At 42.1% G+C, this 13,218-nt stretch overlaps 1 protein-coding gene across 1 annotated transcript in view; it reads right to left on the bottom strand.

Annotated features, from left to right (window-relative positions):
• LOC140464041 (E3 ubiquitin-protein ligase rnf213-alpha-like) overlaps positions 1–13,218 on the bottom strand; it is a 158,271-nt gene that overhangs the window by 62,484 nt on the left and 82,569 nt on the right. Inside the window, exons 35-39 of the mRNA XM_072558680.1 lie at positions 10,619–10,755; positions 9,055–9,153; positions 5,361–5,482; positions 4,601–4,723; positions 2,551–2,597 (exon numbers count right to left, since the gene is read on the bottom strand). Of these exons, the coding sequence (XP_072414781.1) occupies positions 2,551–2,597; positions 4,601–4,723; positions 5,361–5,482; positions 9,055–9,153; positions 10,619–10,755 (528 nt within the window). The remainder of the gene's footprint in view (positions 1–2,550; positions 2,598–4,600; positions 4,724–5,360; positions 5,483–9,054; positions 9,154–10,618; positions 10,756–13,218) is intronic.

Below are 13,218 nucleotides of genomic sequence, written 5' to 3'. Positions count from 1 at the left end.
TATACACTTTACTGAGCTTTCACACATGCAAACACGCACTCTCTGACATGCACAATCACACTCTCTTTCTCTCTCATGCACGCACACACACATATAAGTCTATGGGGAGAATTTTCATTTGCAGAATTATATTTGCAGATATATGTGACTTTGCTCAAAAAGTGCACAATCTTCAGGCAGTCAATCTATGTAATATTTTGTAAATTCCTACTTTGGAAATAGAACCAGTCTGACTCAAAATTGAGATACAGACACTCTAACCTCACACCTTTAATGCATTGTCTGAGCTGAGATTTCACATTTTTTTTAAGTTATCTTGAGAATATGACTTATAAGAAGTTCTGGGATTTACCTATTAATGAACTAAAACCTGCAACCCATTCTAACAGAAGAAAGACTTAACAGCAATCCAGGATTGTTTAATATATAATTTCAGTTGCATGACACTGTAATCTTTTGCGATACATTCTGTGTCTTATGATCCTGTTCCACAACTACTGATGAAGGAGCAGTGCTTCCAAATAAACCTGTTGGACTATAACCTGGTGCTCTGTGTTGTTTAACTTTGTCCACCTCAGTCCAACACCGGCTTCTCCACATAATGGGTGGTAAGACCTGATTGTTTCTATCTCGAGAGGCTTCAATTTAACAGCTCATTTGAAAGGCAGTGCTTCAGACAAAGCAGCATTCTTTCCTTGCTACACACTGAGGTGTCACCCTCGATGAGATGCTCACTCACTAAAGTGGCACTTAAGCCCAGAATATTCTGAACCAGAGGCTGGAAGATCGTGAGGACTGCAGATGCTGGAGATTCAGAGTCGAGAGTGTGGTGCTGAATAAAGCACAGCCAGTCTGACAGCATCCGAGGAGCAGGAGAGTCGATGTATTGGGCATAAGCCCTTCATCAGGAATGAGGAGAGGGAAGGGGAATGAGAGATAAATGGATGGGGGTAGGGGTGGGGCTGGAGGAAAGGTATTACACTGAGTCACATCTGACCCAAAGAGTAAGGGCCACTTGCTTGAGGATTCGCACTCAGCCAAAGTCAGCAACGTAGGGGAAAGTGGATTGTGACAGTGAATTGTTGTCACTGCTCCTTTCATCTGTTTGCAACAAGTATCTTGAAAAACCCAAATTAACAAGATTCCTCAGGAATCAAAACCAGAGGATAGGATTTTAGTGAGTCATGGATATCAACTGATTTGCAGCATTAGAGGGACTGAATTATGCCTGGAATCTTAAGTGGCATTGGTACGCTTGCCTTTATTAGTCAGTGCATTGAGTCTAGGATTTGGGAGGTCATGCTGCAGTTGTACAGGACATTGGTCAGACCACTTTCGGAATCTTGCATCCAATTCTAGTCTCCCTGCTATAGCAAAAATGTTTTTAAACCTGAAAGGTTTCAGAATAGATTTACAAGAATATTGCCAGGTTGGAGGGTTTGAGCTATAGGGAGAGGCTGAATAGGCTGGGACTGTTTTTATTGGAGTGTCAGGGGCTGAGGGGTGACCCTACAGAGATTTATAAAATCATGAGGGGCACAGATAGGGTAAATAGACAAGATATTTTTTCCAGGTAAGGGAGTACAGAACTAGAGGGCATCTGTTCTCACTAAGGTGAGAAGGGAAAGATTAAAAGGGGCAACTTTTTCACGCAGAGGGTGGTGCACGTATGGAATGAGCTGCCAGAGGATGTGGTGAAAGCTGGTACAATTACAGCATTTAAAAAGCATCTGGATGGGTATACAAATAGGAAAGGTTTAGAGGGATATGGGCCAAATGCAGGTAAATGGGACTACAGCAATTTAGGATATCAGGTTGGCATGGATAAGTTAGACCGAAGGGTCTGTTTCAGTGCTGTACAACTCTGTCAGTCAATGGTGTGGGAAAATCCTTCAGTTTGATTTTATGAAAGTGGTGGTAATTATCTCCAAGCACCCTATGTTATCATCCCATAGGATTGCAAGACGTTGAGTGAAACAAATGAGCAAGTGCTTATTACACATTAATTGAGGGTAACTGGTGAGTACTTGTCAGGGTTTATATAGAGAACAAGTGATATAATAAAAGCAAAATACTGCTGGAAATCTGAAATAAAGAACAGAAAGCGCTGGAGAAGTTCATCAGGTCTGGCAGCATCAATGAAGAAAGAAAGAGTTAACATATCGAGCCCGATATGATTCTTTTTCAGAATAGCTGAGTTATACCAGACTCGAAATACTGTATTCACTCTTTTTCTCTCTCCACAGACGCTGCCAGCCCCGCTGAGTTTCTCCAACATGTTCAGCCTTTATTTCAAGTAATCAGTGCTGTTGGATTTGGAGGAGAAAATATTGGAATGAATCATTTTAACAGAGAAGTATTTACCATTATTCAACCTCTGATGTTGAACATTATGGATGGTTTATGATGGTACAATTTCACAAGTAACATCCAACTTCAAACGATGCACCATTACAATGGCTGTAAACAGTTCCTTTTTAAATTCATTTTTGGTTAATAACATTGAAGAAACATTTCTGCGGTACGAAAATTTCATAAGTTAGTTTATACCTTGACTTTTCCATCACCTTCTCGATCTGTGTTCTGCTCATCAAATTCTAAAGGAAAAAGCAGAGATTTGTAGAGTCTAGATGCTGCAGAATTTACAGTGCCCCATGGTCATACGCTCAGAATGAATACAACACATTTTTGGTCTTTGTATTTTAAATGAACACTTCGTAGATGAAAGGTACCAATTATGGTTCTGGTCTGAATTATCTGACAACGGCAACTAATGGATCCATTTGAACTGTCGCACCTCTGTTATCTGCCACCAGAGGTCACTAATACACTTTTTAAAAACTATCTCCACTATCTGTGAGGAAGGGGCACCTGACCCGAAATGTTAACTCTGATTTCTCTCCACTGATGCTGCCAGGCCCACTGAGTTTACCCAGAAATTTCTATTTTTGTCCCTGATTTACAGTATCTGCAGTTCCTTTGGGCTTTTATGCATTATCTGTGGGTTCAGAATTAAACACTGCAGTACTTTTATTACATCAATATAAGTTACTGTGACATCCTTAATGTAGTAAAATGACCCAAAGTAGATGAATACATTAACTCACAGGGAAGAAATTTTAATATCTATTGCTGTGCATAACAGCTCTGCACTGTTCATCAGAATGATCCCAATCTCCCAGTTGCTTGCCATTTCAATAAACCACCAGCTCCAGGGCTAACATTTCCATCTGAGCCTGCAACGGTGTTCCATCCAAACTCAAAGCAAACTGGAGGAATAACCCTCATTTTCAGCTCAGATACTTTATAGCCTCTAGGATTCAGTATTAAATCCCATAACCTCACATGATATCTGTTCTCTATTTCCCTCACATTAACATTCCCCCTCCACACCCCACATCCATTGATCCCATGACTGTTTATCCTCTACTCTTCTCTCAGCGGAGGGGACCCATTTTCTCTTTGTCACACTGTAATTTAGTGATAAAGGGCTTTTGCCGGAAACGTCGGTTTTCCTGCTCCTAGGATGCTGCCTGACCTGCTGTGCTTTTCCAACACCACACTCTTGACTCTAATTTCCAGATCTGCAGTACTCACTTGCGCCACACTGTAATTTACACTGTTTCACATCTCTATTTCTCTCCCACCACAATTAGCAATCCCTTTGTCTTTTGCACTGGACCTCGACACCATCTGTTCCCCTCAATACTCCTCTTTCAAAAACACAAAACACTGTTTTCCAACCCCTTTAGGTATTGAGGAAAAAAATTATACTATCTGACACAGATGCTGCCAGACCTGCTGAGTTTCTTCTGCATTCTCTGTGTTTGTTAATAATTACCAGTTTCATCAATAATCTATAGATTCAAATCTTAACATGTTCTGTGTCTCACACTGCAGTTTACCTGCATTTTCCAAACAGTCTAATAGGAAGCACAGGCCTCACTCTCTCTTAAAGTTGCAGTATGTCTTTGTGATGTGTTGATAGCTTTGAAGGGGAGAGATGGCCCGGGATGGAATCATTTCCTTCACATCAAAATGCTCTTTTGAAGCTGTATACATTGTGTGATGTCTCACACAGGTAATATGCAGTATACTTTTAACAGACATAGTCATGATATCATCACCAAACCATAGCATGTGATCTGATGGTATATAACATCTTGGACTCCATGACACTTGGGCCACTTCAAGCATGACACACTGATAGATGTGTGCTATTGTTTGTAATTGTGCAGCTTAGTATTTCCCCAAGCTTTGACGTGTCTAGAATTGAAATATATCCATGTTATCGGGAGCTGCAATAAATGTCTGTCCAATCTTTGAGAACAACATTACCTAAATCTTATTCTCATGTTATGAAAGCTAACAAAAGTGTTGTATCATCAGGTACAAACATTTTTAATTCTGCATGAATTACAGAAGCTAAAAAACCAATGACTGTGCCTCAAAATGACAGCAAACAGAGAGGAATTTACATTTGCAAATTGCTACAGCTTTACTCTGAGCATCTCAACACATTATTACTTTATAACATGCTCCTTGTTACAACAATGCAAGAAACATAATTCAACTCAGACTGACATAAGCAATAAATTACCTGTTGGTGCACCCAAAGCCTTCACAAACAGTCCACTGATAGTCGTGTTATAGAAAGCAGATAGATCGGAGGTCATCTCCTCTGATTCGGTCACATCATCAATGTGGACAGAAAGCCATTGGCCTGCACGGTAATCAAGATACACATCAAGACTGAAGAGTGTTGCCACAACAATAAACACCCATTTATATGCTCTCTTAGCTTATGCTGACTGCCCTGCTATGTATTTTCAGCCAATTGGTTTTAAGAAGAGGGACTTTACCAGAAAGTTGGCCTGATACTTCACATGTGGTCACAAACAGGATGGTGCCTCTCCTCCAATAGCATCTTTGATCCACTCCCCTGAGGTGCAAGTAGATCTGCCCAATTCATACTCCAGCAACGGAATGTTACTGCTACTTAAGGATTTATGTGCAAATATTAAATTCTTTCAAAAAAAATTCACAGGCTTCAGGTATCAGCATTTATTAACCCATCTTTAATTATCCAGAGGGCAATTAAGAGTCAACCATATCACTGTGGGTCTACAGTCACTTGTAGGCCAGACCAGGTGAGAATGGCAGGTTTCCTTCTCTAAAGGACAGCAGTGAAGCAGTTGGTTTTTTGATGACAACAACAGTGTTTACATGACACACATATGTAGCTTCTTCCTGCGCTACATCTTTCTTTACTTGCTGCATCAAATATGACATAGAAATCCTGCTAGTTTGCACCAAACATGGCTACTGTGCCGATGCTAAACAGCGCCTGTTCAACATACCTCCTTGAAATCCAATATATTTTGTTCGGCCTGCAATTCGAGAGAGCTTTGTGATAAAATACACAAAACAGTTTGATTTGGATGTGGGGCTCATCAGATTCATTTCATTCATTGTACAGTATCTGGAAATTAAAATATAAGACCTCAGTATTAGACTTTAAAAACAAGATCATGCCATCTTACTAACACTGACAAGCGACACTGGGAATTGGTGAAAACTTTCCACTGGTTGGACTCATACCTGGCACAAAGGAAGATGGTTCCGTCCACAAAAGAAGCTCAGTAGCAGCTGTCTTTGTTGGTGGTAAATCATCTCAACTCCAAGACATATCTTCAGATAGTGAAGCAGTCCATAAACAAATCCAGCAAGACTTGGACAATGTTAAGATTTGGCTGATAATTGGCAAAAACACTCATGTCGTACACGCGCCAAGCAATGGCCATCTTCAAGAAGAGGGCATCAAACTAAAACCACTTGACAATCAATGATGTTACCATTGTCGCTGAAGCCTCCACCATCAACATTCTGGGATTACCATCGATTGCAAACTGAGCTGGACCAGTCATGTAAATACTGAATAAATACTGACCGACAGCATCTAACAATCTGCTGCAAGTAATTTATCCCTTGACTCTTCAAGGTCTATTCACTTGCTACAAGATGAAATATCGACAAGATGCCCCCAAATCACCTGGATTAGTGCGGCTCCAACAACATTCAAGAAGCTTGACAACATCCAGGTCAAAGCAGCCCACTTGATTGATACCACATTCACCAAAAAAACCATTCTGTCCACAACAGAAGCTCAGTAGCAGCAGTTTGTACCATCAATCAGATGTACTGCAGAAATTCACCAAGACTCCTTAGACAGTACCTTCCAAACCCAGGGCCACTTCCATCTGGTGTATAACGGCAGCAGAAGCTGGGAACACCATCACCTGTAAGCTTCCCTCCAAACCATTCACCATTCTGACTTGGGAATGTATCATTAAGTCAAAATCCTGAAATTCTTTCCTGAAGGATATTGGACTTCAATGCTTCAACAAGGCAGCTGACCACCCCCTCCTGAGACAGTGATTTTCTATCATTCAGCACATAGAGGTTACAAAACCATAAGCTCTTACTGTATCATTTTACAATGCAATCCTCTGACTGTATTTGGAAAAGGTGATTTCTAAATTGATGATTCCTAAGTATTCACTTGTTGTGAAAAATAATGTCAAATGACCAGGAGACTGCATTGAGCATCTCAAACAGCAAAAATAAGAATGATCTCAGGGGAAACCACCTCAAGAAACATTCAATTTTGAGATAGCGTATGGCATCCCTTTCTTGTTTGACAATTTCTAAATTGAAGCACTGACCTAGGGGTGGTTAACTAATGAAACACAAGGGATAAGCATATATTATTGTAAAGCAAAACTCAAGTTTCTAAAAGTCACTGTTAAATCAACCAACTTCTTAAAAATGAGGAATTATTTACAGGACAAAATCAGGCCAGTTCACTCAACATCCACAATTATGCTACACTCAAGTCTCCACCAAATCCTATTTATTAAAGGGCCTCAATTAGTTTTTATTTATTCAGTTGTGGGACTTGGGTGTCACCAGCTGGTCAGCATTGATAGCCCATCCCTATTTGCCCTTGAGAAGGTGATGGTGAGCTGCCTTCTTGAATCGCTGCAGTCCACTTGCTGTGGGTTGTCCCACAATGCCGGTAGGGAGGAAATTTCAGGATTTTGATCCAACGACTGTGAAGGAATGGTGTTATATTTCCAAGTCAGGGTGGTGAGTGGCTTGGAAAGGAACTTGCAGATGATGGTGTTCCCAAGTACCTGCTGCCCTTGTCCTTCGTGGAAGTGGTCATGGTTCTGGAAGGTGCTGCTAAGGATCTTCAGTGAATTTCTGTAGTCCATCACGTAGATAGTACACACTACTTCTACTGAGCACTGGTGGTGGAGGGATTGAATGTTTGCAGATATGGTGCCAATCAAGCGGGTTGCTTTGTCCTGGATGGTGTCAGATTTATTGAGTGTTGTTGGAGCTGCACCCACCCAGGCAAGTGGGGAGTATTTCATCACAGTCCTGATTTGTGCCTTGTAGATGGTGGATAGAATTTGGTGTGTCAGGAAGTGAGTTACTCACCACAGTACACCTAGTCTCTGACCTGCTCTTGTAGCCACTGTGTTTATGTGGTGAGCCCAGTCAGTTTTCTGGTCAATGATAACCCCAAGGATGTTGACAGTGGGGGATTTAGTAATGATAATACCGTTGAATATCAAGGAGCAGCGGTTCGAGTGTCTCTTATTGGTGATGGTCATTGTCTGGCATTTGTGTGGCACAAATGTTACTTGCCACTTGTCAGCCCAAACCTGGATATTGTCCAGATCTTGTTGCATTTGAGCACGGACTGCTTCAGTATCTGGGGGGTCAGGAATTGTGCTGACCACTGTGCAATCATCGGTGAACATCCCCACTTCTGACCTTATTTCAGAAGGAAGGTCATTGATGAAGCAGCTGAAGATTATTTCATCTAGGACACTACCCTGAGGGACTCCTGCAGAAATGTCCTGGAGCTAAGATGACTGGCCCTCCATAACGACAACCATCTTCCTTTTTGCCAGCTATGAGTCTAACCGGCAGAGTGTTTGCCCCCTGATACCCATTGATTCCAGTTTTGCCAAGGCCCCATGATGCCATACTCAGTCAAATGTGGCCTTGATGTCAAGGGCTATCACTCTCACCTCACCTCTGGAATTCGGCTCTTTTGTCCATGTTTGAACCAAGGCATATATGGAATATATGCATTCAGCATATATTTCCTTTTATTACTATCCACATCAAGTGTTTATCTAGTTTCCCCAGAATGCTATTCACCTGAGCTTTGTGGTTGTGAGATACACAGCCTAGCCTCTTTGCTAGTAAAGGCATTTAACCCAAAGTTGTACTTATTAATCACTAACTTTATATCTATGGCCCTTGGTTCTGGTCTTGTCTGCAAGTACATGTTAAACCCTAATAAATAATTTCCCAATGTTAAAATACCTTCAGCAGGTCAATCCTTTTCTAGAGAAAAGTGGTCCAGCCTGTTCAATCTTTCTGGATTGTATTACCTCTTGGTTTCAATGTGTGAATAGGTCTAGTCACACCAGGACTCCTTCTGGAGCAGTGTGAACCCTGGAGAAACTCAGCAAGTCTGACAGCATGCGTGGAGAGAAAGTGAGAACTGAAGACAGCTGGGGAAAGGTGGAATTAATGCTGGTGACAGGGTGGAGAACAGAGTACATGGAATAGCGCCCAGAGAAAGAGAGAGAGAGAGAGAGAGAGAGAGAGAGAGGGTGTGTGTGTGAGAGCGAGAGAATAGATGGGTGGGATGGTGTGTCTCTCTCAGCTTATCAGTAATCCATTTGTTTTTCCTATCCCCTTTTCCTCCCTTTCTCTTTGCCTGAGCACAGTCTCCATTTACTCTATTCTCCCCCACTAATCCACTCTGTCATTCGCGTACTTTCCAGCTTTCTCCAGCTATCTTCAATTCTGATGAAGGATTTGAAATGTTAACTGTGTTTTCTCTATAAAGATGCTGCCAGACCTGCTGATTTTCTCCAGCGTTCTAAGTTTTGGTTTCAGCTCTCCAGCATCCAGAATGTGAACGCCTTGTTGTTCCTACCTGATGGTGAAACCACTTGTACTTACTTGGCAGAAGCAATCAGCTCTGAACTTTGGGAAGACTCTTCGGTGTCCATCTGTATCAGCAACACTCGAATGCCAGTGTTCACGTTTCGAAACGATTCTCTGTGGGTATAAGAAGATAAACACACTTTCAATCTGGAACGCACAATGAGGATGTCGCTTTGTGTTATTTCTGAATGATTTGGTAAGAACATATCGTTTACTAGATAAGCAAATGTTGACATTTTCTGAATTGCACTGGGTCAATTTTCACCAATTTCTGGACCTGTCAATGAAAATAAAGTCCTCAGTAATCCAGCAGGCTTGGATCTGAGTCGTTGCTGAAGGGAGATCACATATTCGGGTCATCATGGGTATTTAAACCATTCCTTTCCCTCCTCCCATCCCTCATCTACTATCCAGAGACACTGACTCATACAAAGGCATTTTCCTTTGTACAAACTCCTGATCGAGTCATAGAGTCATACAGCATGGAAACAAACCCTTCAGTCCAACTTGTCTATACTGACCAGAGAACCCAATCTGACCTAGTATCATTTGCCAGCATTTGGCCCATATTCCTCTAAACTCTTCCTATTCATATACCCATCCAAATTCCTTTTAAACATTGTAATTCTACCCACCTCCACCACTTCCTCTGGAAGCTCATTCTATACAAAATTACCCCTCAGATCATTTTGAAATCTTCCACTCTCATCTGAAACCCATGCCCTCTAGTTATGGACTCCTGTACCCCAGGAAAAAGACCTTGGCTATTCACCCTATCCATGCCTGTTTGATTTTATAAACCTCCAGAAGGTCACCCCTGAGTTTAAAATATTCCAGGGAAAGAAAGCCCTAACCTATTCAGTCTCCCTCTATAGCTGAAACCCTCCAGTCCTGGCAACACCCTTGTAAATCTTTGCTGCATGGTCTCAGGTTTAACACCATCCTTTCTATAGAAGATAACCCTCCAGGGGCCATTCAACCATGGGATTGTTGCACTTGTGACCACTCAGGTGACCACTCTTCCTGTCTATCTTCTTGAACCAGTCTTGCAGCTTGGTTTGTATATTGATAACACCTTAAGTTGTCTCAGGGCAGTGACTTGACAGAAATTCTGGGATTTCCATATTAATCAATCAAAACCTGCATCTCCATTCTCACTGATTAAAGATTTAAGAGCCATCTTAGGCATGTTCAATTCATTCACATGAGTTGTCTGAAGCTTTCACCTTTTCCTTATAAATTCTGCGTCTAAGGTCTTCCTCTCTCACTAACACCTGATGAAGGAGCAGCGCTTCAAAGTCTAGTGTTTTCAAATAAACCTATAACCTGGTGACATGTGATTTTTGACCTTGTCTAACCCAGTTCAACACCAACAACACCACATTGTGTTTAACATATGTTAGTCTTTGATGCGTTTCTCTCGTACCATGTACACGGACAACAACCTCTTGACGGTGCAGGACCAGAAGAGTATCAGAAGATTTTGGAGATGCAACCCAGATCTGGGATTTGATTGTAGCTTTACATTATTGAACACTGTTGCAGTAATCTACAATTTTGCAAACCAAGGACGACTGACCTTATCTTTTTACAGAAGGAATATTCTGTATCAAACTGGTGCAGGAACAGAAGAAAAAATTCCTCGACATTGTTACCAAGTTCCTTGACCAGTACCTTGACGTCTGTCTTGGTGAGAAGCCTGGAAAATGTGGTTACCTGGAACAGCAATATTTTATAGTCAGTGTGACAGTATCCAACCACAACCACAACAATGCTCAACGTTCAGCTTGAGTTCAGGCTGTTCATTATGTATCTGACTTTTCTGTAAAAACTGCATTTGATATGAATCAAGAAGGGAATGGTGGCAGGAAGCCAATAAATTGGTCAGTCATAGAGTCCTCACAATGCAGAAAGAGGCCATTTGGCCCACTGAGTCTGTACTGGCCCTCCAAAGAGCATCCCACCCAGATCCAGACCCCCTGTAACCTCATATTTACCATGGCTAATCCACCTAGCCTGCCCATCCCTGGTGTGGTCAGGTGGCCAGCTTAAAGAAATGCTTACAAGATCAGTCAAAGTTAAAAGTCACACAACACTAGGTTAAAGCCCAACAGGTTTATTTGGAAGTACACGCTTTTGAAGCGCTGCTCCTTCGTCAGGTAGCTATAACCTGGTTGGAGTATAACCTGGTGTTGTGTGACTTTGAACTCTGGCCATCTCAGTTCAAGATTGGGCACCTCCACATCATGGCTACAAGATTGTTGAAGAGCTACGATCAAGCACACTGGGAATTTTGGTCAAACTAGTTTAAATTCTGACTGAGTTAAACTGCATACTGGATTAGTGGTGCTGGAAGAGCACAGCAGTTCAGGCAGCATCCTCGTTGGAGGTATTTGGTTTTCAGCATCTGCAGTCATTGTTTTTACCTTAGTTAAACTGCAACCAGGACAAGTTGTCAGCTGTAGTTTCCTGTGCTGGCACCACTACTACATTCTATTGAGGAGGGAATGTCATTGTTTATGGCTTGCTGTAAACATTTGGGTGGAAAAGTGTGGCGCTGGAAAAGCACAGCCAGTCAGACAGCATCCGAGGAGCAGGAGAGCTGACATTTCGAGCATAAGCTCTTCATCAGAAATGATGGAGGGGGGAAACATTTTGGAGTTGTTTCCTCGGAAACTCTGTTGGCTGGGATTTGACAATGTGATCAGGCTTTGATCAATTCATTGGCTGAGTGCCAGAGATCTTTCTGGAAATTGAGCACACTTTCAGATAAGCTAACAGAACAAAGGAATTTTTTGAGAAGAATCCATGTTTGAGAAGCACGTACCCTGAAGAAATCTTCAGAAAAGACAGAGAACTATGAGGTAGGATCTACATGGAGAACAAAGTTGGCCACTTCGCTCGAATCAAGGTGGTACTGGATTCAAGCCAAACTAATAGAATTCGTGAAAGTGTTAGGGCGAAATGTGAATTAATTTAAAGATAAACTGAAGTTAAATGAAATGAGCTAAAGTTGAAGTTATGCTAGATGAAGTGAGAAATAAATGTTGCAACAAATGTATGTTCAAAGTTTGTGCGAAGATTTGTAGCTCGGGTGCTCGTTGTTGTGGTTGTGTTCGCCGAGCTGGGAATTTGTGTTGCAGACGTTTCGTCCCCTGTCTGGGTGACATCCTCAGTGCTTGGGAGCCTCCTGTGAAGCGCTTCTGTGATGTTTCCTCCAGCATTTATAGTGGTTAGAATCTGCCACTTCCAGGTGTCCGTTCCAGCTGTCCGCTGCAGTGGCCGGTATATTGGGTCCAGGTCGATGTGCTTATTGATTGAATCTGTGGATGAGTGCCATGCCTCTAGGAATTCCCCTGGCTGTTCTCTGTTTGGCTTGTCCTATAATAGTAGTGTTGTCCCAGTCGAACTCATAATGCTTGTCATTTGAGTGTGTGGCTACTAAGGATAGCTGGTCGTGTTGTTTCGTGGCTAGTTGGCGTTCATGGATGTGGATCGTTAGCTGTCTTCCTGTTTGTCCTATGTAGTGTTTTGTGCAGTCCTTGCATGGGATTTTGTACACTACATTGGTTTTGCTCATGTTGGGTATCAGGTCCTTCGTTCTGGTGAGTTGTTGTCTGAGCGTGGCTGTTGTTTTGTGTGCTGTTATGAGTCCTAGTGGTCGCAGTAGTCTGTCTGTCAGTTCGGAAATGCTCTTGATGTATGGTAGTGTGGCTAGTCTTTGGGTTGCGGCATGTCCTCGTTCCGTTGTCTTTCCCTTAGGCATCTGTTGATGAAATTGCGCGCGTATCCGTTTTTGGCGAATACATTGTATAGGTATTCTTCTTCCTCTTTTTGCAGTTCTGCAGTGTGTTGTGGCCCTTTTGAACAGTGTTTTGATGCAAATTCTTTTGTGTGTGTTGGGGTGGTTGCTCTCGTAGTTTAGGACTTGGTCTCTGTGTGTGGCTTTCCTGTATAACTTTGTGGTGAATTCTCCGTTCGGTGTTCTCTGTACCATCACGTCTAGGAATGGGAGTTGGTTGTCCTTTTCTTCCTCTCTAGTGAATTCAGGGCAATAGCAGAAGCAACACCGTAGCACAGACAAATGTAAGGAAGTGAAAACAAGATTTCTCTCATGCTCTGGTTGTGAGGAATTTGGTGGCCTTATCACTTATTAACCACAAAACAAAACCTTAGTTT

The sequence above is a fragment of the Chiloscyllium punctatum genome, chromosome 39 (genome assembly GCF_047496795.1).
Source record: "Chiloscyllium punctatum isolate Juve2018m chromosome 39, sChiPun1.3, whole genome shotgun sequence".
Taxonomy (NCBI): domain Eukaryota; kingdom Metazoa; phylum Chordata; class Chondrichthyes; order Orectolobiformes; family Hemiscylliidae; genus Chiloscyllium; species Chiloscyllium punctatum.
Note: the sequence above shows the minus strand (reverse complement) of the source record. Positions and strands in the feature narration are given on the sequence as shown.